General features: G+C 39.2%; 1 protein-coding gene across 4 annotated transcripts in view; it reads right to left on the reverse strand.

The window, feature by feature from the left end:
- Positions 1–214: 214 nt before the first annotated feature.
- The window catches only part of NMRK1 (nicotinamide riboside kinase 1), a 32,814-nt gene continuing 8,806 nt past the window's right edge, over positions 215–24,222 (reverse strand). For 3 of the 4 annotated variants that reach the window (XM_004276378.3, XM_033440258.2, XM_033440257.2), the window contains 8 exons: positions 19,934–19,987; positions 15,473–15,563; positions 15,129–15,177; positions 8,258–8,405; positions 8,106–8,177; positions 7,377–7,483; positions 5,046–5,129; positions 215–822 (listed from right to left, as the gene is read on the reverse strand). In XM_004276378.3, the coding sequence (XP_004276426.1) occupies positions 803–822; positions 5,046–5,129; positions 7,377–7,483; positions 8,106–8,177; positions 8,258–8,405; positions 15,129–15,177; positions 15,473–15,563; positions 19,934–19,962 (600 nt within the window). In that variant the 5' untranslated portion in view covers positions 19,963–19,987 and the 3' untranslated portion in view covers positions 215–802. The remainder of the gene's footprint in view (positions 823–5,045; positions 5,130–7,376; positions 7,484–8,105; positions 8,178–8,257; positions 8,406–15,128; positions 15,178–15,472; positions 15,564–19,933; positions 19,988–24,222) is intronic. The other variant, XM_004276379.3, reaches the window with a different exon arrangement.

Below are 24,222 nucleotides of genomic sequence, written 5' to 3' on the forward strand. Positions count from 1 at the left end.
TTTTCAATGAAAGCTCCCCTGTATTACATATCACTGAAGTAACTGTAACTTATTTCTGCTATTTTAGGCCAACGGTTTGACAAAAACAAAATAAAACATGCACATAAAAACCTTATTTGTAACAAAGTCTCAACATAAGTGACACAAATGATTCAGTGGTTTCAGACACATAAAAAACAGTAACAGCGGCAACAAGGACAAAACACAAAAAAGATACTGTTGGCAAATTGTTGATTTATTCAATATGATTACCAATATGACTACTCCTGGTAATCCCTTTATTTGCAGGAGGTGGGCATTGGTATGGGATGGTAACCAATATTTTTAAAAAATTAAAAATAGAGAAATATCAAGAGTACATTGTATGTGAGGTAAATATTTTATAATTCTTGATATGATACACGTAACACATATAGATACATACACACAAACACACACATCAATAGATTACATATATACTGGATTGTGATCTATATCTTATTCCTTACTCCGGGTCCCATTCAGAAGAGTTTGACAATCACTGGTCTAGAGAAACTGACTCACTCTTTGTGAGCTATGCTGTGTCTTGTACTTCCTGGAGTGAGAACAAAGTTAAAGTAAATTCCTGTCCATTGTCATGGATAACTACTTACTTTTCCATGTGTTAAGGAAATCATGTGTGATAGAACAAACAGAGAAACAAATAAACAAAACAACAGGCTGTCATCATACCGAAGTACACATTGTATCTTGGTTAAGGTTCTTGCATAGCTTCCTTTGAATTTCCTAATTCACTCCAGGAAGGATTCAGCGCATTCCAACTCTACGCTGTCACTTGCAGACCTGGGGAATAATTATAAATAGAAAAGAAATTAATGGAGAATTCCAATAGTCATTTTATTAAATCTTCACACTAACATCTAAGGATGTTAAGATTACAGGGATTGTGGGGCAAGAAATGCTGGTTTTCTGTAAAGAACTAAATAGAGTCCAAGTCTCATTCATTTAATCCTTGTGTTAAATTTAAGCCTATTTTCAGCTATCAGATATCCAATATCATCTGCAATTGATATAATAATCCTTGACTTCAAAGAATGAAATAATTTGAGAACTAGAAGAAAAACACAAAAGGTGGCTGGTACAGTAGAAGTCTTGTTTTGGAATGTTATCCTTGGTTTGAGGAAAGAAGTATTCTTACCTTCAATCTTTATTTTTTTAATATTTTTTATTTATTTAAAGTAAGGAAGCCTTGCTGAATACTTAGTGACTTTGGCTTAGAAACTCAGTGATAAGCCTACCGCATTCTTATTACATATCTCATGCTGGAAAAGCACACCTATTTTAGGATACTATTTAATCTTTGAAGCATGTAAAATATAAAAATGATGATACTCTTTGACCAAGCAAGTGCTACTTCTGAAAAATTTTAATTCAAGAAGAAGAAAACCAGTAATTTGTGTAGATATTTTTACCGCATGTTATTTGTCAATGTAAAAAGCTTTCTAACAACACAAAATATCCAACAATTGGGAAATGGTTCAATAATTTTGTTAATTTGGATATTATACTATATAATTATACTACTATTACTTTGTAACCGGAAACTATTTTAAATTCAATATAGAAAAATACCCCAAATTCATTTTATTAAATTTTTATTTTACAATGTTTGTTCCTTTGATTTGACATCTTTCTTCTGTAGTAAGATGTCACCGTCAGGTCTTATAATTTACTTTTAACGAGCAAAACAGAACTCAGCCTTGAATCCTTCAACTGGGAGAACTATTTAGTCTTATTCAGTTTCATTACATAATGGACTCTATAAAGCTTATTAAATATTAAATACTAATTTAAAAACAAAAGTAAGCATGGCAATTAACTATGTAAACCATGTAACCATATAAAAGACTGATGGGAATAGCAAAAACATTGGATATGTACTTATCAAAATGTTAACAGTGATGATTGGTGGGAATATAGGTGATTATTTTCTCCCTAAAAGATTAAAAATTTTAAAAAATTATTATGTTTTTATAATGAGATGAAAATAAACATTTTATTTAAAGGGAGTTTGAATGTTCCTGGTAGCCTTGTCATAGGGAGAATAGGTAATGATTAGATTTTGCCTCAAAGTCTGGATTTAAATAAGGATTAAACATATAACTTTATAAACTTACTCTCCTGGGTTATTTGTTTCATTAATAATTAAATTCAATCTTTGTTGTTTGCCTTTCATTATTATTACTTAATCACAATTATGATTCTATATGCTTAGAATAGAAAATTAGTTAAACAGTTTATGAGATGCTATCAGAAGCTGGAGGTGTAGTCGACTGAAACATTGGAAAGGTCTCCTGGCTAGCTCAGACCCATACTGAGGGTTAAACCAGGCTATGCTAAGGATCCCTCCAGGCTGGCTTTGGCAGGTACTGTGGTTGAAAGAACTGGGAAATGTGATGTGTCATAAATAATGCAGTAACTTATTTATGCAACTGGAAAAAATGAACGTAGATCTTGGAGGTAGGAAAAGCTGATCTTCTTTGGATTTTACGTCTTTTCTAACATTTTGCTATTATTTTTTTTTCTTTTTAAGCTTTATGCAATATCTTGAACACAAGGAAGATAGCCTTACAAAGGAATACTTCCTTACAAACCTCTAGGATGTAGGCAAGGAAAGAGGAGGGTGTCACACACATAGAAATGTACTTTGCTGTGGGCTTTCAGCCCTCATCAAAACATGCCAGCTATTCTTGGGCCTCGGACCAGACAGCACAAGCTGGCACTTGGTATGGAATTAGGTGCAATTTGCCTGAGCTACACGATCAAGCCTCCTTCATTTTTTTATAAATAAATAAATAAATAAATAAATAAATTTATTTAGTTGCGGCGAGTGGGGGCTACTCTTCGTTGCGGTGCGCGGGCTTCTCATTGCGGTGGCTTCTCTTGTCGCGCAGCACGGGCCCTAGGCGCGCGGTCTTCAGCAGTTGTGGCACGAGGGCTCTAGAGTGCAGGCTCACTTGCGGCTCAGGGGCTTAGTTGAGGCTCAGGGGCTTAGTTGCTCCGCGGCATGTGGGATCTTCCCAGACCGGGGATCGAACCCATGACCCCTGCACTGGCAGGCGGATTCTTAACCACTGTGCTACCAGGGAAGTCCCGAGGCTCCTTTACTTTTATCAGCAGGTGGATCATAAGGGCAAACTTCAGCGTGTGACTCGGTCATTAAAGGAAAATTGGACCCAAGCATTAGCCATTATTGAGAGGATGGAAAGGTACAGATGTCCAACTGCTGAAACATCCAATAAGTATCTTATCAAGGTCAGCAAGGAAGCCAATAACTCTCAGAGAAGTGGCTCTGGCTCAGGTGCTATCGTTTACAAAGGCTGAGCCCCTGGCTTCACCCTACACTCTGTATCCACTTATGCTGGTGCCTGAGCTTCATTATGGGAGGCCTATCAGAGTAACAGATGGCAGGGGTGAGCAGGCATACCTGAGCAGGCAAGGATTTTTTTTTTTTTTTAAACATCTTTATTGGAGTATAATTGCTTTACAATGGTGTGTTAGTTTCTGCTTTATAACAAAGTGAATCAGCTCCTGGCAAGGATTTTAAGTTCCACTTAAAGGAAGAAATTTTAATATGGTCCTGAAATTTCTTTAAATAGGTTCATGTCTACATGAAGGGCTGATCCTGAAATTGGGAATGTGTCAGGATCAGTGAGCCGCCTGGCTGGGCTTAGACTGCTAGTCAGATAGGCATTTACTGAGGGCACAGGAAATCTAATTCTTATTGAGAGATTTTGAGATTTGGACTGGGGGATTTGTTTCTCACCAAAAGAGCATGCAATATTCTTCACTGCCAAACTGGCTCATACGTCATCTCTTGAGCCAGCTGATGACTGCATTTTGTATTTTAGCCATGAAAACCCTTTTAGTTCAAACAGTTCCAATGAAACAGCTAGATCTATAGTTTTGTTTTCCCAGCACACTTTGTCATCTTTCTTCTTCTGGTTTCTACCTCCTGCCCTGCTTTCCCTTGGGGAATTTCTCCCCTTAAGTCAGGAGGTCTTAGGAGAGGTACTCAATTACAAGATGAGTACATGATCCAGTCCTAGCCAATCAGAATAAACCATCTCCTCAGGCATAGTGACTGGTTTAGCAAAAGTCATGTGACCCAAGCAGGACCAATCAAAATCTTTCCTGGGACTTTTCCACTGGGCTAAAATGGAAAACTGCTTTAAAAAATGTTCAAAATAAAGAATTTTAAACATATGCAAAACGAGTGAGAATACTATATAGACCCCCTGTACTCAACACCCAGCTTCAACATTTATCAACTCATAGACAATCTTGAAAAAGAATAAACTGTCTTTTTACTGGGGCTGTTGGACCTAGGAGGATGGTGTTGCCAAAAGACATCATATCTGTCAGTGGAGAGACAGACTGACTTCAAAATATACCCAAACAGAAAATGAAATTGAGGCAAAACCATGAGGACCCCACATGAGCTCCTTAATACAGCTGAGCCTGAAGCCACTGCCACTCCTGTACTTTATTTCTGCTTAAGCCAGATTTAGGAGGATTTCTGTCACTGGCAAAATGTATTGTCTGATATGAAAACCTTGAAGAAACACTCAGTAAGTAATTAAAAAAATTTTTTGTTTATTTTGGGAAAATAGAATTTATGAAAAATCTTTAGGAGGAATAAATGAGAAAGGGAACTTTATACATATTAAAAGAAGATCACCAGCATTTTAACTTCACTAGACTCAAAGGATAATTTCAGTCCCATTGAAATAACAGCCATCTACTAAAAATTTTAAACTAAATAACATAAATATCATTAAGAGATATAACAAAGGGTGAATATTTTCACCCTTAAAAAAAAACTCACCAAGTAATCAAGTCCCTAGACCCATTCAGAGTGTCTGATTCTGTACTATCTTCAAAGCAATGCATGAATAGATACAATCACTCCTACATTAGCTGTCTGGTATACCATTCTTGGGTATGTAATGAACTATTTCTCCTGGCTGCTCCTTCACAATCCACTTTGATTGGACAATACTTACACTTTTGCTTTGCTAGTTCTTGCATTAGGTCTTCATACACTTGTGAAAAGAGGTCCTCTTCAGATTTTGTTCCATCTAGGTAAACTGAGAAGGGGGAAAAGAGAGCAGTTTAAATGCTAACAGGCTTATTAATACAGGATGCTTACTCTGGCACTTGGCATCTCTTGAGAACACCAATAGGTTTAACCAAAGAACCCAGGAACATAACTTAAAAAGAAATTAATAGCCATTAAAGAGAGAAGTATATCACAGCCAGGTACAATGGGTAAGAAATTTTGATTTATTGCAGAGAAAATTCAAACTAGCTGATGTGAAAATTAAAAAAGAAAGAAACAGAGTTAAGTGGCACTGTGCATATGGTACTTTAGGAGCACTGAAGAGGTCCCTTCTCAAAACAATCATTTATGGAATTCCCCGGCAGTGCACTGGTTAGGACTCCAGGTTCAATCCTGGTCCGGGAACTAAGCTCCCACAAGCTGCACAGCATGGCAAAAAAAAAGAAAAAAGAAAGAAAGAAAAAGAAACCACTTAAGGGAGTAGTTCTTGAGCTTACTTATACATCAGGATCACCTGTGAGGCTTCTTAAACCATGCAGGGGGTCTGAGTTCACATGTGTACTGAATCTGAATTCTCCAGGCCCATGAGATATATATTTTTAACAAAACTGGCATAGTCAGTTTGGGATAAAAAGCAGAAGTTATGTAGGTTAAAGGAAAGAAAGGGCCTTCTAGTCAGAAAACTGCAGAGGTTAGGGAGGTAGGAGGAACTTTGCCTGTTAAGGAAAAGATGCTCAGTTTGGAAAGGCTAGAATGTGGGGAGGCAGGAACAGTATAGAGATGAGATTTTAGAGCTGTGCCTTAGTCTTCAGTGGCCTTGAGGTCTGGCTGTTTGGATTTTATACTGAAGGGCTGGAGACTCTTTGAAGGTATTTAAGCAAGGTAGGAGCATGGTTGGATTTGCATTTTAGATGGAGAGAGAGAGGGGTAGTAAGAAGACTTCCCTGCAACCAATGGTCCATGTTGGGAGTGGTGTGGCCAGAATGTTATGAGAGGCTCTGTGGATGGGGAAGAGGGGTTGAACTGGACTGAAGAAGGGATCATAATAGCCGCCAGATCATGGGGAGGCCCTGTGTGCTTTCTGTAGCTACCAAAGAGGCCACGAGGCTTCTCACAATATGCGCAACTCCCTTTATTCTGAAAAGATACGTCAGTTTTGATTGCTCTACCCCATCCAAAACCCTTCTCTCTCCAGCCTCCTGCATCTTCTCCATGTGGTACTCTATATCCCAAGGATCTGTTCTTGGCCCAGGCCCATAGATCCAGATATTTATTTCTAAATCACTGCTTTAAGTCCCTCAGGCATCTCAACTTCATTATGTGCGAAACAGACTCGCATTCCTCCTTGCAAATCTGCGACTCCTTCACTTTTTCCTATTTTCTGAAATAATGCCTGCCAATTCCTGAGCTGTTGTCCTTGCCACCTCAGTTGCCTGCACCCTCCATGACTATCCTATCACGCAGTTCTTCTGAGTACATATGTCCAATATTGCACCCTCTACATCTACCCTTCACATAGCCAGAGGGATCTTACTAAAACAAAAATTTTATATCTACCATATCCTTGTATAAAGCCTCTCTGTACAGGGCTTCCCACTTTCCTTAGGATAATGACCTAAGTCCTTAACTGGTCTATGGCCTTGCAGGGTTTGGACCCTTCCTCTATCAGCAACATCACCTCTTGCCTTGGCTTTCTCTACCACAACCTTCCTTCTGGTGCCCCTTGGTCTTTTCATGCACCATACCCACCATCTGGGGTGACCTTCTATCTCCCCAAGTTACCTCCCTTTGTCCAGTTATATCTATCATCTCGCTTAAATATGGCTTCCTCAAGGAAGCCTTCCCGGATTGCTGAGACTTGGGCGGTCCCCCTGAAGCTCAGTGTCACAGTACTCAGCACAGCTAAAAAGGATAATCTTGTGCGTCATCCATTTAACATCCATTTTCCTGACAGAATGCTGGTTCATAAGAGTAGAGACTGAGTCTGCCTTATTTCCCTTGATATCACCAGGGTAGTGCCTCGTACAGGGAAGGCATTCAATCAATATTTGCTGAATGAATGACCATCTAGAAGTTGACAAACTTTCACAAGAGCCATAGAGAAACAGAAGGCAGGAGAGCCAGTGTGGAAAAGGGGGATCCCAGAGCGTTCTAGCTTAAAGTGTCCTTTTATAATCTAATACATGAGAAAAATGCCTTCTAAAGTCCTTTCTTTTGTGTACTTTGAGGCAATGACAAGTAAAAAGCCTTCCGCGAGGGAAGAAAAGGCACTTACCGATTTCCCATGAGATGTTCTCTATTTCTTTTCTGTGCTTTAGATACATGGGCCACACGTGGCCCTCAAAGTACCCTGGGGTGTCTGGAGGCTCGTAGATCCTTGTACTATCAAAATACGTAGGAAACTTTAGGTTGACATAAACACAATTGATAAAGTAAAATAATGGTCAGGACAACGGGGAAATCACTCAGAGACTGAGTCTAAACAGGATTACGACTACACTTTTTAGACTCAATGCCAGTTACAAAGACAACACCCAATGGATTCAGTCCCCTGATCTAAAAAATGAACTCTAATTCACTACCATTCATAATTATTTCCCCCCTCTAGTGATTTATAGAAGAATTGAGAGACAAATGTTAATGTAAATAATGACAGAGATACTCATATGTTGTAGTAAGCTTTAAACTAATCGGTGTTCTCTGTGGCTGTAGCAGAATACAGGCCCCCTAATTTAAAACCATAATCAACATGGGATTGCTTCATATGAGGATTTAGGAAAGATAAGCCAAAGAGCTTGTACAAGAGCCTTTTCTTAGAAAAGTAATTTGCATTACTCCATGTGGGTGACCATTTATGGAAAAAGGTCTTGCTCTTTGTATGAAGAATTGAGGCTTCTCTTGCTTGAAAAATGACATATACACATTGCTCAATAATGCTGTTTCCTCGTTTTTCCTAAAGTTTGTCTTTTGAATTACAATCCACAAAGGCAATTTCAAAACTTACCTCCTCCTCCTCTTACATTCTTCATACGGAATGGTCAGAAAATAGCTTCTATTCCATATAGTGTCAAGGGGCCTAAATTAACAGCATATTTAGTGCACAAAGTTTTTTTTTCCCATTCATTCAGAGTCAATATTAGAGTGGGGAATGCTTACTTGTAATTATAGAGAAGGAAACCTTCGATAATTAAGATGGGAATTTCCTCAGTGTTTCCCCTGTCTCTTGATGCCAGAGGGTGTGCTGCGCTTTCCATCCAGCGGGAAATGGCGGACATCATTTCCTCCATGTTAAGTGCTTCAAGCACTTCAAACAAACACAAAAATATGAAATCAATACAACAAAAGTTTTACACTGTGGCTTTTTATGATGAGTACAGCCAGTGGTCTATAAATATATAAAATAACACTATTTTATTTACCCTTCAAAACACCTAATTAGGGACTTTCCTGGTGGTCCAGTGGTTAAGAATCTGCCTTCCAATGTAGGGGACACGGGTTCGATCCCTGGTCTGGGAACTAAGATCCCACATGCTGCGGGGCAACTGAGTCTGAGCGCTCTAGAGCCTGCGTGCCACAACCAGAGAGCTCACGTGCCGCAACTACTGAGTCCACGTGCTCTAACTAGAGAGGAGCCCACATGCCACAACTAGAGAGAAGCCCACGCACCACAATGCAGAGCCTGTGCACCGCAACTAAGAGCCTGTGCGCCGCAGCTAAGACTAAAAAAACACCAAATTAACAAATGTTTTAGACAAAAAATATAAACTCTAATATTGATAAAGTGGTATGCTTGATATATTTTCATTCTGGAAAATTTTATTTATCTATTTATTTATTTTTGGCTGCACTGGGTCTTTGTTGCTGCACGTGGGCTTTCACTAGCTGCTGCGAGCAGGGACTACTCTGTTGTGGTGCGAGGGCGTCTCATCGCAGTGGCTTCTGTTGTTGCAGAGCACGGGCTCTAGGCGTGCAGGCTTCAGTAGTTGTGGCTCTTGGGCTCTAGAGCGCAGGCTCAGTAGTTGTGGCACACAGGCTTAGTTGCTCCGCGGCATGTGGGATCTTCCCGGACCAGGGCTCAAACCTGCGTCCCCTGCATTGGCAGGCAGATTCTTAACCACTGCACCACCAGGAAACTCCTGGAAAATTTTAAACATATACAAAAGTAGAGCATAGAGTACAATGAACTCCCATGTCCCCATTACCAGCTTTGACAATTATAAACTCATTGCTTTATTTATAACTTCTATTCCCCCTTGACTATATAAAAGTTTAACATTTTTGGATAACAAAATATTTATAAATTAGTTTGAAAGATATGACACACTGGTGAAAATACCTGCAATGTATTTGGCAAAGAATGGATATCTTTAATATATAAAGAGCTCTTACAGATAAATAAGAGGAGGAAAATCATTAAAAGAATTTACAAAGGATACAAGTATGTCACATTCAAATTCTAAAATGTGCATACTTTTAGAGTTTACAGTTGTTAATGCTAGAAAAGTACCCTATAACAGTGATTCTCAAAGCATGTTATCTACACTAGCAGCATCAGCATCAACTGAAAACTTATTAGAAATGCAAATTCTCAGCCCCACTCCAGAATGACTGAACTGAGCCATCTGTTCTTAAAGGTTTTTTAGTGGAAGGTTTTAAAATTATGAATTAATTCATTTAAAAGATATAGAGCTATTAAGATTTTCTCTTTTATTCTGGTTTTTTTTTGGTTAATTTGCATTTGGTAAGACAGTCAATTTCATTTAAGTTTTCAAATTTATTTGCATAAAATTCTTCATAATATCCTCATCTTTTTAATGTTTGCAGGATTTGTAGTGATATTAACCTTTTTGGTTTTGATATATGTAATTTGTGCCTTCTCTATTTTTTTTATTGATCAGTCTTATTTAATTTTTTTGAGGATCACTCAGATTCTTCAACTTGTAGGTTTATGTCTTATGCCAAATTTGAGATGTTTTACATCATTACTTATTTGAATACTTTTTCAGCACCACTCCTCCTCTCCTTCTGAGCTTCCAATGATATAAATGTTAGATCTTTCATTATTGTCCCACATTTCTGTTCATTTTTTTTTTTTGCCTGCTTTGTGTCTTCATTGCTGCATGCGGGCTTTCTCTGGTTGCGGCAAGTGGGGGCTACTATTCATTGTGGTACACAGGATTCTTATTGTGGTAGCTTCTCTTTTTGCAGAGCACAGGCTCTAGGTGCATGGGCTTCAGTAGTTGCAGCATGCAGGCTCAGTAGTTGCAGCATGCAGGCCCTAGAGCACGTGAGCTTCAGTAGTTGTGGCACATGTGCTCAGTAGTTGCAGTGTGAGGGTTCTAGGGCATGTGGGCTTCAGTAGTTGTGACGTGTGGGCTCAACAGTTGTGGCTCGCAGGCTCTAGAGAGCAGGCTCAGTAGTTGTAGTGCACGGACTTAGCTGCTCCACGGCATGTGGGACCTTCCCGAACCAAGGATTGAACCCTTGTAACCTGCACTGGCAGGTGGATTCTTAACCACTGCACCACCAGGGAAGTCCCTCTGTTCATTTCTTTTCAGTCTACTTTCTCTTGCTTGTTCAGACTGAATAATTTCTATTGTTCTGTCTTGAAGTTCACTGATTCTTTCCTCTGTCATATTTATACTGCTGTTACACCCATCCAGTGAGTTTTAAAATTTCAATTATTGTATCAGTTTTCAGTTCTAAAATTTCTATTTGGTTCTTTTTCACATCTTCTCTTTCTTTGTTAAGGCTTTCTAATTTTTCACTTGATTCAAGAATGGTCACAGGGCTTCCCTGGTGGCGCAGTGGTTGAGAGTCCACCTGCCGATGCATGGGACACGGGTTCGTGACCTGGTCTGAGAAGATCCCACATGCCGCGGAGCGGCTGGGCCTGTGAGCCATGGCCGCTGAGCCTGCGCGTCCAGAGCCTGTGCTCCGCAATGGGAGAGGCCACAACAGTGAGAGGCCCGCGTACCAGAAAAAAAAAAAAAAAAAAAGAATGGTCACAAATGCTCACTGAAGCCTTTTTATGAATACTGCTTTAAAGTCCTTGTCAGAATTCCAGCATCCGTGTCCTTACAGTGTTAGTGTCTAATTGTCTTTTCTCATTCAAGTTGAAAGTTGCCTGGTTCTTAATATGACAAATGATTTTTAGTCTCATCCTGGAAATTTTGGGTATCATGCTATGAGGCTCTGGATCCTATTTAATCTTTTTTTTTGCAGGCAGTGTCCCTGTTTAGGTGTAGTGTGCAAGTCCAGGTGGGGTGGATGTTCAGCTGCCTGCTGGGCCTCACCAATACTGAGGTGGGGGGTGACTGTGGGGGGAAAAGAGGAAAGCATGCGGGTGTGGCTTCATTACAGCTCAGTGAGGATAGAAGTTCAGCTCTCAAGTGGGTCCTGCTGACAGTAGTTGACACTGCCTGGTTAAGGAAAGTGGAGTGCCAACTAGCACTACCTCACACTGCCTTATTCGGTCTCTTTGCTGCCAGGTAGGTGTGGAAGTTCAGCTCCGTTTGGCACCACTGATATGATCCCTATGACGATGTGGAAAGCCAACTCACCATACCTTGCTGGTGCTGATGGGTCCAAAAGTCTAGCCCTCCACTAGGCCCTGCTAACACCATGAGGGGAAGTTGGTTTTTCCTTTTGTTTGCCTACAGTAAGGTGGATATTAACAAATTAATTTTCTATTCTGTTAGGCCACCCTTTTTCTAGTCCTTTGACTATAGGGAACAGGTTTCTTGGGAATTTTGGGTTGTACCTATTGATGGTTCCATGTTGTACACTTCTCCATCACCAGTCACCCCCTTCCAGATATATGAGAGACAGACAAAAAACAAAAATCAAACAGGAAACTCATAGCTATGTCATTCCTCAAGATCCAAAGCCCCCAGTCAGTCTTCTCTCTTTCAGAGTTTTTCCTTTTTGTTGTATTCCATCCGTGGTTTTTAGTAATAAGAGGGAGGAATAGCAAGGAATGGGGCCAAGCCATCTTGGCTGGAACCAGAAGTACCATCAGTTTTAATGTATTTCCACTATCATTCAGTTAAAAATATTTTCTAATTTTCATTGTGATTTATTCTGTGACCCATGGGATATACAGAAGTGTTTTGCTTCAGATCAAATGTGATGATGTCTGGAATTTGCTTCAAAATAATATAGAAGGAGCAGGAGGGTGAGGGTATGGATGAAATATAATTGGCCAAGAGTTCATCATTTTAAAAGCAGGATGGTGAATTCATGAGAGTTCATTATACTTTTCCGCCTTTCTTTGTATATGTTTAAAATTTTGCATAAGAAAAAGTTTTTAAGAATCAGACAAAAGGTACTGATTAATTTTCAAACACTTGGGAATTTACTATTTACTCTTTTGCTATTGATTTCTAATTCAGTTCTCTGTGATTAGAAGATATCTCTATATTACTTCAATACCTTGAAATGTATCAGGACTTGTTCCATGTCCTTGTGTATGCCTTCCATTTTGGTTAATGTTCCATGCATTCTTGCAGAAAAAAATGTGTATTCTGCTGTTGTTGGGTACATGTTCTATATATGTTAGTTTGGTCAAGTTTGTTGTGTTGTTCAAATCTGTTAGACTCATAATTTTTGTCAGTTTGTTCCATAAGTTACTGAGAAAATTGTATTAAAGTCTCCCACAATACTTATAGATTTGTCTATTTGTCCTCTTAGCTTTGTCAGTTTTTGCTTAATGTATTTTGAGGTCATTATTATTAAGTGCATACAAATTTTAGATTTTTTACATTCCAGTTGAATTGATTCATTGAGCTCTCTTTATCTCTAGTAATACTCTTTGCCTTAAATTTTACTTTGTCTGATATTAGTACAGTTATACTAATTTTCTTTCAGTAGGTATTTGCATGGTATATCTTTTTCTAGCCTTTTACTATTTACTTTTCTATATCCTAATGTTTAAATATATCTCTTATAAGGAGCTTATAGTTGGCTTTTTAAAAAAATCCAGTCTGACAACTTTTGAGTATTTCATTTTAGTTAATTTAACTTAATATAGCTACTGATATGTTTGATTTAAGCTATCATTTTACTATCATCTTCTATTTTTCCACCATCCTTTGATATTTTAGTTCTGTTTTTTACTTCTTTTGCATTTATCAGCTATATTTTAATGATTCTACCTACTTATAAATGTGATAGCTATATATTTTATTACTATTGTTATTATTTTTAAAAATATTTATTTCATTTATTTGCGGCAGGCGTGCTCCTTAGTTGCGGCAGGTGAGCTCCTTAGTTGTGGTGTGCAAACTCTTAGTTGAGGCATGCATGTGGGATCTATTTCCCTGAGCAGGGAACGAACCCGGGCCCCCTGTGTTGGAAGCGCGGGGTCTTAACCACTGTGCCACCAGGGAAGTACTGATAGCTATATACTTTAAAACTACTGTTTTGGTAGTTATCACAAAGATTTCGACATTACCTTGACTTACCTTAAATTTGTACATTTACCTAAAAGTTCAGATTTCTCCTTAAGACAGATTCCTGGAAGTGGGACACCTGAACACATGGCATGAATATTTTACTGTCTTTAGGACATGTGCTCAACCTCCTTTCCAGAAAAGGTTTTTGTTTTATTTGGCCTATGCCATTACTAATTATTAATCTTTTAAAAATCTGTTTATTAGGTAAGTGAGGAAAAAATAAGTTATAATTCTTTGACTACTTTTCTTTTTCAAATTTTAAAAAAAATTTGGCCACACTGTGCAGTATGCGAGATCTTAGTTCCCCAACCAGGGATCGAACCCGGGCGCTGGCAGTGAAAGCACCAAGTCCTAATCACTGGGCCGCCAGAGAATTTCCTTGACTACTTTTTTTTTTGCTGTTACGCGGGCCTCTCACCGTTGTGGCCTCTCCCGCCGCGGAGCACAGGCTCCGGACGCGCAGGCTCAGCGGCCATGGCTCACGGGCCCAGCCGCTCCGCAGCACGTGGGATCCTCCCGGACCGGGGCACGAACCCGTGTCCCCTGCATCGGCAGGCGGACTCTCAACCACTGTGCCACCAGGGAAGCCCCCCTTGACTATTTTGAGGTTGACTTTTTATTGTACATTCATTAATCATATAACCTTTTGCTTCTGTGAATTATTATTCACATCATTGGACATTTTTCAATTGGGATATTAGTGTTTTTCTTATCAGTTTGTAAGAACTTATTTAGATTAGGAATAATTCTTCGTCAATTGTTGAAAACCGTTTTTCCTTGTTTAACTCTTACTTTGTAATAATCTTCCTTAATAATGTTTAGAAAAGGGGGAGAGAAGAAAAAAATATCCTAGCTGCAGCTCAAGACACAAGAATAGATAGCCAGTCAAGGATTTTGCCTCTTTTAAAACTATCATGTTTCTGTAAGAACTGATTACACAACATTTTTCCTCCAAGGTTATCAAAGTTAAAAATAAAGAACAAATTTTATGGCTCTTTAAGAGAGCTCTCTCTATTGCTAGTTTGCATAAGCACTCAATGATCATCTTGTTAATTATAAATGTTGATAAGACCATTAAATATAGTTTACTAGTATGACATTCCTTTGCAGGTCTATATAGATGTTTTTCTGATGGACTTTACTCCGCTGGCTTCAAAGCAGTGTTAGACTGGGCAAGAGGGTAAAGTGAATCCATCTAAAAAATATTCACTATTCTTTTTGAGCAGTGAAAAGACTCAGTACCTTGGTCACTGAGAAAGTAAGCTCAGAAGATAGAGAGCCCTAAAGTTCGCTACAAGCAAGAGGAGTAGACTAACAGAGACCCACCTTACCCCACCTTCAAAAGAAAAATTTATTTTCCAATGTTTTCAGTTTTAACTATAAAAGTGGGAAAAAGTTTCATTTATTTAAATAGCTGAACATAAATCAGAAACCCGTACAAAAGCATGCTTAAAGTACAGCAACATAATTTAAACTTATTTTGAGACTCTCTTCAGAGATAGCAAAGTTATTTGGGTTTGAAAAAGGAAACAAACATTATTGCATAATGTTTTGTAAGCTCATCTACTTACCATCATACTGAAGAAATCCATTTTCATCTGTCTCTATCTCAGACTCTGGCTGGAAAAATAATAAAGTACCCATAAAAACTGTGCAGTGCAGAAATAATGCAATCATAGAATGAAGAGTTGATAAACCTTTATTTTAACAAATGCTTTGGATGGTGAGGATAAATAAAATCAAAGATTAGCTCCCGTAAGTGTGCCATCTAGTGGAGAACTAACACTACTGCATTGAGCCTCCCTTCACTACAAAAGCACAATCACTCAGCAAATGCTTTTGGATGTAATTCAATTAACTTTGCTACTATGACTTCTTTTGGTTAAATAAATTATCTGAGAAGTTTTATAGATACCTTAAAGAAATTATCCTGAGATATGATACTGCAGTTTGGAAGGCGTTTCTGCAAATTCTTAGCCAGTGTTGTCTTCCCGCCATTTGTCACACTGAACAACAACAAAAAAAGAAAACAAAGTAAGAAAATACCAAGAAGGAAGATGCATTAAAAGAACATAAAACATTTTAAATTGATCTTAGAAAAAGGATATTTAAAACAATATGTAATATCTAAGAAAAAAATATTTCTTTCATAGATAGGACTTTGTTGGCAAAAATCATAGGCTCAAGCAGGTCTGATGCAACAAATGATAAGAAATAAGCTGGAAAGGATGGAGCAGAAAGGTAACTAATATTGGGCAAGTGAACTGCATAATACTAAGACTTAATTACAGCTATTGCATTGGAAGAAAAAGAATTTTTTGTCTATGCTGAAACATTCACAAGGTTCACATGCCACACAGAGAATATGAGTAGCACATTTTAGTGCAAGTATATAAAACTGCACGTGGTCACTGTGATTTTGTTTCAATGCACAGTGAAGAAAAATGGAGGAGTGGCTTATTACAAGCCCACCTATCATGACTTTTCACCTCCTTTGGAATGCCTCCTTTTCCCCAATCTCTCTCCACTTTGGCGCTGGTTGGGAGGTCCATTGTAGCTTATCACATCCTGTCAGTTACTTGTCCCCTCTGGCTGGACTGTGACATCAAGGAGAATGGCGACCCTGACCAACTCCTCTGTGTATGTATCCAGTTTTCCAGTACCCAGAACCATGCATAGTTGGGGGGAAGCACTTCTCCACTCAGTCACTCAGAGTTTTTTTTTAAAACCTGGGGCTTATGTACTTACAAAGAGTCTATAGACAGATTCAGGATCTTTGTGAACTTGAAAGATATTATATCTTTATTTTCAATAAATTCTAACAGAATTTTGGCATTTCCTTTAATTAAAATATAAGTCACAAGCAACAGTATTATTAATAGTACCTGTGGCTTTTTCACCAACAGAAATCACAGACAGGTATTTTCATATCATGTTGCACTTGGGGCAGACATCTTGAAGTATCATTGACACTCTATTACTTGAAATTTACAGCAGCTTTTAGACTCACCACAGGACACAGTTATTTAGTGAGTTAACAAAGAAGCATGTGTATCATAATGCTACAAATTTTCTTTTAAAAATATTTTTATAACTATATTATCATAATTGGTTTCCTTTGTATTTCTGTATTTTATTTTGTGCATTTAAAACCACTACTCAGAGAAAGCAAGACTTCATCATACCACCAAATGTCTACAGCTCAAAAAACTTCTGACTGCACATGAATTGTGCTTATTCCGAGGTAAGATGAATTGCAGTATGTTTATAATCTAGAAAGGGGAAAGGAACTAATACTTATTCATCAAAATTGTTTATTGGATATAATTCAATTATTAGCCAAATATCTTACACCTACAAAGTATTAACAGAAGAAACTTGATTCACACTTTTTTTGTTTTTTTTGTTTTTTTTTTCTGTTTAACCTTAGATCACACAATTGGGTAGGATATGGGCAATCTCCTTAAAAATGGAAAAGTGGGTGGGTATTACCCTATGCATTGAGAAAATACTGTTATGAGAATTTTTTTCCCCCTTTACCGAAAATGTCTATAATCCATGTTGAATGCCCATAGTTCGATTATTGAATTTTGGTTTAAAATACATAGTAAACAGGGAAAACTTTATTACAGTATGAGCAACCTGGCTAGAAAATGTATCATTTTCTAGACTTACCTCTTTAGTTAAGATCATGCAATTGAACCAACAGTAATTAGATCCCTTCTCACTGACTTAGCTAGAGCCAATGAGAAATAAGCACCCCATTTTTGTAGACTTGATAGAGATGGACCAGCTAGAAGGCAGTCCAGGTCAGAAAGATGAGGGAGGGGGAAAAGCATGTAACAAGTCTGAGCCTAGGACCTGTAATTAGACTGTCACCATCCAGGTCAGGTGACACCTTAAGACTCAACCCTTCTCCTTCAGCATGCTCATACCCACCATGCACCAGCAGGCTCACAGCTTCATGCATGTGCTCTCCAACCCTGGGGCCAGAGTGTCCAGACAGGAGCATGTTCTATCCTAGGGTCTAGGGAAGGAAATGGGGGACTCCTTGGGCCCACTTGCTCCTTTGTTCATAACACCCAAATAAATGCACAACTCCTAGTCCATTTGTTTTTTATGTGACAGGTGAAGAGAGGTCACTGTATTTGGAACATGGCATTTGGGAAGGGAGAAGTTAAAAAGGCTGTCTGTAATTACTCCAAGTGGAGAACCCATTCTGCAATCCATTTGCCCAAGGTAGATAATAATTTTCCCATTGTCCAGTTGAGGAAACTAAGGGTTGAAAAGCTGTAATCTCATAAAACTTGCTCAAGGTAACAACTAGCAAGTAATGGAGATGAGATACAAAGTCCAACTCTAACACCCATGGAGTTTACATTTTTTAACATTAAGGAACTTTGCGAGAATCTGATGAAAGTTATAAAATCTTTCCCCAGAAAAATGAACATCTTCACACATGCATTAAGTTTTCAGGAGGTTCATGGATGCCACTTGAATCCTCTAGAACCTTTACTATTCCTTGCAGTCTCAACTGAATATTTAGTTCATAGGGCAGCAAGTGGTAAGTACATGGGAGAGATACAGCACAGTGAGTTTGGAGGAAGGAAGGCAGGAACTGCAGCTGAGTGTGGCAGGGGTTTTGCAGAAGCAGCAGCACTAAAATGAAATCCTGACACTTGCTGAGGAAGAGACAATGAAGAGAGGCTTTCTTAGGAAGTTATGCATAGAACCAAATGCACGTGGCACAAAAGCATGACACAGGTTTCTAGACAGAGGGCATTATACTGGAATATTGAGATGAGGGGAATTTATTCACACACGTGCAGAATAGAAGTCGGATTGGATTCTGTAGTGGACCTGGTAGTGGCCTCCCCAGGTTCCACCCCTGTTTCCAAGGTCTGGTTGGGATTGACCCTGCTCTCAACTCCAGAGCAAGGGCCCCAATGGCCTAAACCAATCAAGGCAATCCCCTCGCTTTTGCCACAGTAACTGTGGCTATGTGACCCAGGTGGTCCTGTCAAAGACCCTTGACCTAGGGGAAGCAAAGCACTTTTTTCCCCCTAGTGACAGGCTAAGGAGAAGCATGAGGTCCCAGGAGCTGCTAGTAGTCCCTTGAGACCAAAACATGCAGCCAACTTTAGGATGAATCCAAAAGGAGGAAGACACAGAGAAGAGGCAGAGAGAAACGGAGTCTTTGGTGACACCACTAAGCTCCCGTATCAAATCTTTCCTGTACCCTGCCTATCTACCCACCCCGAAGCTAATACATCTTATTATTTTTGGATGGTCTTCGTATATCAGGAAATTTAGACTGCATTTTAAATAACTGGGAACCACTGAATATTGTTCATCAGGTGAGAGAAAATTTTAAAATTCTGTATGAAGATTAAACTGGCAGAGGTATGCAGGGAAGATTGAGAGGAGGAGATTGGAATTAGGGAATGAGGGCTTGAATTAGGATGGTGGCAGTGAGTGTGGAAAGGAAAGGAGGGATGAGAAGCAACGCAGAGAAAAACTGAACTTGGTTCTGATTAGATGGGAGCAAGTCAAGGCAGAGTTCTGACATTTAATTCATTCAATGTTACTTCTAATTGATTAATGAGAAGTAATTAATCTAATTAATTAATTAATTAATTGTAGTTATGTAATGCAGTAATACATTGATCTCCCCCAAATTATAAACCTTTAATTTCAATAGTCTTAAATATTTTATTAACTAGACTACACATAATGTGAAAGGACTCAGAAGGAAGACGAACATAATACACTAGCAAAACAAAAAAACAAATAATGTCCTTTTAAGTTGCTGTTGTCTTATTTGATTGCCCACTTCTTGGTACCATGGGTAGGGTGACCATAAAATTTAGGACACTTCTGAGACGGAGAGGGGTGAATGATTAATCATCATGCCAGGGAAATAAGGACTACCTCAAGATGAAAAGTATGGGGAAAAGGGGTAGAGGTGAGGTGATTCCTTATTCCACATATCCAAAGCTGGGCATAACTGGCAAGAAATGATAGATTTTCTCCTATGTCACACTGGAGGAGCAGCCATATGGAGAACGATAAATCACCCTGAACCAACGCAGCATTAGATCAGGCCTTGCCTCTGGTGTCAGCTTTAGAAAACCAACAGTAAAGCAGGTAAACTTTGTGTACCGACTCCCCTGTTTCTGTTTATAGGAAACTCTCCCATCTCCTGTTGGCATTTACGTAGCCAGTGCTCCACTGTTTTAAATTCAAGTGTCCTGTTCTCTTTTCTGGGACTCGGGAATCCTTCTCACTGCTTCTCCTTCCCCCACCACATCCACATGGAAACACCCTTTGGACATCCTGAGTATCTCAATCAGCTGTTTGTAGCAAAATTACTCACCCACCGATTCCAATGACAAATGTTTTCATAATTAGCTTTGAAAATCACGTCTTCCTAAAATTAAAAAAAAAAAAAATCGAAAGCACATCACTTAGGTGTCTAAAGAGATAAGAGTCCTAACTTACAAGGGCCAGCTGAGGGGGAAAGATGTCAGTGATCTTTGGGTTACCCCCCTAGGATTACCCACATTCTGTGGGAAAGTTTCACACTATACTGGCTTCTCTCTGCCACAGTCTCCTGCTATGTGCCAACAGCTGGAAGTGCTCAGGGCCTGTAAGCAAGTCAAGTGAACTAAAGGGGCCCCCACGGCCAAGCATACATACTTGACGGTCTGTTTTCAAGGGCATGGAAGAGTTGCTGAGCCACAAGGCACACTACAGAGTTTCATGCTCCCCTCAGGCAGGTGGCCTGTCACCTGCATGACTCAGTCACCCAGGGATGACCCATTACCCCCAAGGCAGAGAAGTGGCAGAGATGGCCTCTCTCTCCTTCTGAAATGAGGAGACAGTCACTGCTGGCCAGAGGCAAGAGGAAGTGAATTCCCTTTAAGTATGCTATTTCCTCACCCTAGGGCCAGGGTAGACAAACTTTCAAAAATGAGCCAGTTAGTAAATCTTTGAGGCTTTACGGGCCAAGAGACAAAATCAAGATTATGATGTAGGTACTTATACAATAAGAGAGAAAACATTTCCACAAACTTTCTGATGGAGGTCAAAACATAATAATTGAGTACAATTTTTTTTTCCCCGTAATTCATGTCTACAAATGAAAATAGAATTCCTTTTCTATTGGGATAACATTTCCCTTATTGGATATCAGAGTGAGTGTCTCCTATTACAAAAGGGACTGCAGGTGTTCAGGCAGAAGGCCAGGTTTTATGTTTTTAATTTTTTTATTGAAAAAAATTTCTTTTAATATTTATTTATTTATTATTTGGTTGCACCAGGTCTTAGTTGTGGAATGCTGGCTTCTTAGTTGCGGCATGCACGTGAGATCTAGTTCCCTGACCAGGGAATGAACTCAGGCCCACTGCACTGGCAGTGCAGTCTTTTTTTTTTTTTTTTTTTTAACATCTTTATTGGAATATAATTGCTTTATGATGGTGTGTTAGTTTCTGCTTTATAATAAAGTGAATCAGCTTTACATATACATATATCTCCATATCTCCTCCCTCTTCCATCTCCCTCCCACCCTCCCTATCCCACCCCTCTAGGTGGTCACAAAGCACCAAGCTGACCTCCCTGTGCTATGCAGCTGCTTCCCACTAGCAATCTATTTTACATTTGGTAGTGTATATATGTCCATGACACTCTATCATTTCATCCCAGCTTACCCTTCCCCCTCCCCGTGTCTTCAAGTTCATTCTCTACGTCTGCGTCTTTATTCCTGTCCTGCCCACAGCTTCTTCAGAACCATTTTTTTTTAAGATTCCATTTATATGTGTTAGCATACGGTATTTGTTTTTCTCTTTCTGACTTACTTCACTCTGTATGACAGAATCTAGGTCCATCTACTTCACTACAAATAACTTAATTTCGTTTCTTTTTATGGCTGAGTAATATTCCATTGTATATATGTGTCACATCTTCTTTATCCATTCATCTGTCGATGGACACTTAGGTTGCTTCCATGTCCTGGCTATTGTAAATAGAGCTGCAATGAACATTGTGGTACATGACTCGTTTTGAATTATGGTTTTCTCAGGGTATATGCCCAGTAGTGGGATTGCTGGGTCGTATGGTATAGTTCTATTTTTAGTTTTTAAGGAATCTCCATACTGTGGCTGTGTCAATTTACATTCCCACCAACAGTGCAGAAGGGTTCCCTTTTCTCCACACCCTCTCCAGCATTTATTGTTTGTAGATTTTATTTATTTATTTTTCGGCTGCGTTGGGTCTTTGTTGCTGTGCGTGGGCGTTCTCTAGTTGCAACTAGGGGGGCTACTCTTTGTTGTGGTGTGCAGGCTTCTCTTGTTGCAGAGTACAGGCTCTAGGTGCACGGGCTCAGTAGTTCTGGCACATGGCCTTAGTTGCAGCATGTGGGATCTTCCCGGAGGAGGGCTCGAATCCATGTCCCCTGCGTCAGCAGGTGGATTCTAGCAGTTGAATTCTTAACCACTGCGCCACCAGGGAAGCCCCTGTTTGTAGATTTTTTGATGATGGCCATTCTGACTGGTGTGAGGTGATATCTCGTTGTAGTTTTGATTTGCATTTCTATAATGATTGGTGATGTTGAGCATCCTTTCATGTGTTTGTTGGCAATCTGTGTATCTTCTTTGGAGAAATGTCTGTTTAGGCCTTCTGCCCACTTTTGGATGGGGTTGTATGTTTATTTGATAATGAGCTGCATGAGCTGCTTGTAAATTTTGGAGATTAATCCTTTGTCAGTTGCTTCATTTGCAAATATTTTCTCCCATTCTGAGAGTTGTCTTTTCATCTTGTTTACAGTTTCCTTTGCTGTGCAAAAGCTTTTAAGTTTCATTAGGTCCCATTTGTTTATTTTAGTTTTTATTTCCATTTCTCTAGGAGGTGGGTCAAAAAGGATCTTCCTGTCATTTATATCATAGAGGGCTCTGCCTATGTTTTCCTCTCAGAGTTTTATATTGTCTGGCCTTACATTTAGGTCTTTAATCCATTTTGAGTTTATTTTTGTGTATGGTGTTAGGGAGCATTCTAGCTTCATTTTTTTACATGTAGCTGTCCAGTTTTCCCAGCACCACTTACTGAAGAGGGTATCTTTTCTCCATTGTATATTCTTGCCTCCTTTATCAAAGATAAGGTGACTATATGTGCGTGGGTTTAGCTCTGAGCTTTCTATCCTGTTCCATTGATGTATATTTCTGTTTTTGTGCCAGTACCATACTGCCTTGATTACTGTAGCTCTGTAGTATAGTCTGAGGTCTGGGAGTCTGATTCCTCCAGCTCCATTTTTCTTTCTCAAGATTGCTTTGGCTATTTGGGGTCTTTTGTGTTTTCATACAAATTGGGAAATTTTTTGTTCAAGTTCTGAGAAAAATGCCAGTGGTAGTTTGATAGGGATTCCACTGAACCAGCAGATTGCTGTGCGTAGTATAGTCATTTTCACAAAATTGATTCTTCCAATCCAAGAATATGGTATATCTCCCCATCTCCTTGTATCATTAATTACTTTCATCAGTGTCTTATTGTTTTCTGTATACAGGTCTTTTGTCTCCTTAGGTAGGTTTATTCCTAGGTATTTTATTCTTTTTGTTGTAATGGTAAATGGGAGTGTTTCCTTAATTTCTCTTTCAGATTTTTCATCATTAGTATATAGAAATACAAGAGATTTCTGTGCAGGGCTTCCCTGGTGGCACAGTGGTTGAGAGTCTGCCTGCCGATGCAGGGGACACGGGTTCGTGCTCCAGTCCGGGAAGATCCCACATGCCGCGGAGCGGCTGGGCCCGTGAGCCATGGCCGCTGAGCCTGCGCGTCTGGAGCTTGTGCTCCGCAACGGTAGAGGCCACACCAGTGAGAGGCCTGCATACCACAAAAAAAAAAAAAAAAAAAAGATTTCTGTGCAATAATTTTGTATCCTGCTACTTTACCAGATTCATTGATTAGCTCTAGTAGTTTTCTGGTAGCATCTTTAGGATTCTCTATGTATAGTATCATGTCATCTGCAAACAGTGACAGCTTTACTTCTTTACTGATTCGGATTCCTTTTATTTCTTTTTCTTCTCTGCTGTGGCTAAAACTTCCAAAATTATGTTGAATAATAGTGGTGAGAGTGGGCAACCTTGTCTTGCTCTTGATCTTAGTGGAAATGGTTTCAGTTTTTCACCACTGAGGACGATGTTGGCTGTGGGTTTGTCATATATGGCTTTTATTATGTTGAAGTAAGTTCCCTCTATGCCTCCTTTTTAGAGGGTTTTTATCATAAATGGGTGTTGAATTTTGTCAAAAGCTTTTGCTGCACCTATTGAGATGATCATATGGTTTTTATTCTTCAGTTTGTTAATATGGTTTACCACATTGATTGATTTGCATATACTGAAGAATCCTTGCATTCCTGGGATAGACCCCACTTGATCATGGTGTATGATCCTTTTAATGTGCTGTTGGATTCTGTTTGCTAGTATTTTGTTGAGGATTTTGGGATCTATGTTCATCAGTGATATTGGCCTGTCGTTTTCTTTCTTTGTGACATCTTTGTCTGGTGTTGGTATCAGGGTGATGGTGGTCTCGTAGAATGAGTTTGGCAGTGATCCTCCTTCTGGGATATTTTGGAAGAGTTTGAGAAGGATAGGTGTTGGCTCTTCTCTAAATGTT

Source organism: Orcinus orca, chromosome 6 (assembly GCF_937001465.1).
Source record: "Orcinus orca chromosome 6, mOrcOrc1.1, whole genome shotgun sequence".
Classification (NCBI taxonomy): Eukaryota; Metazoa; Chordata; class Mammalia; order Artiodactyla; family Delphinidae; genus Orcinus; species Orcinus orca.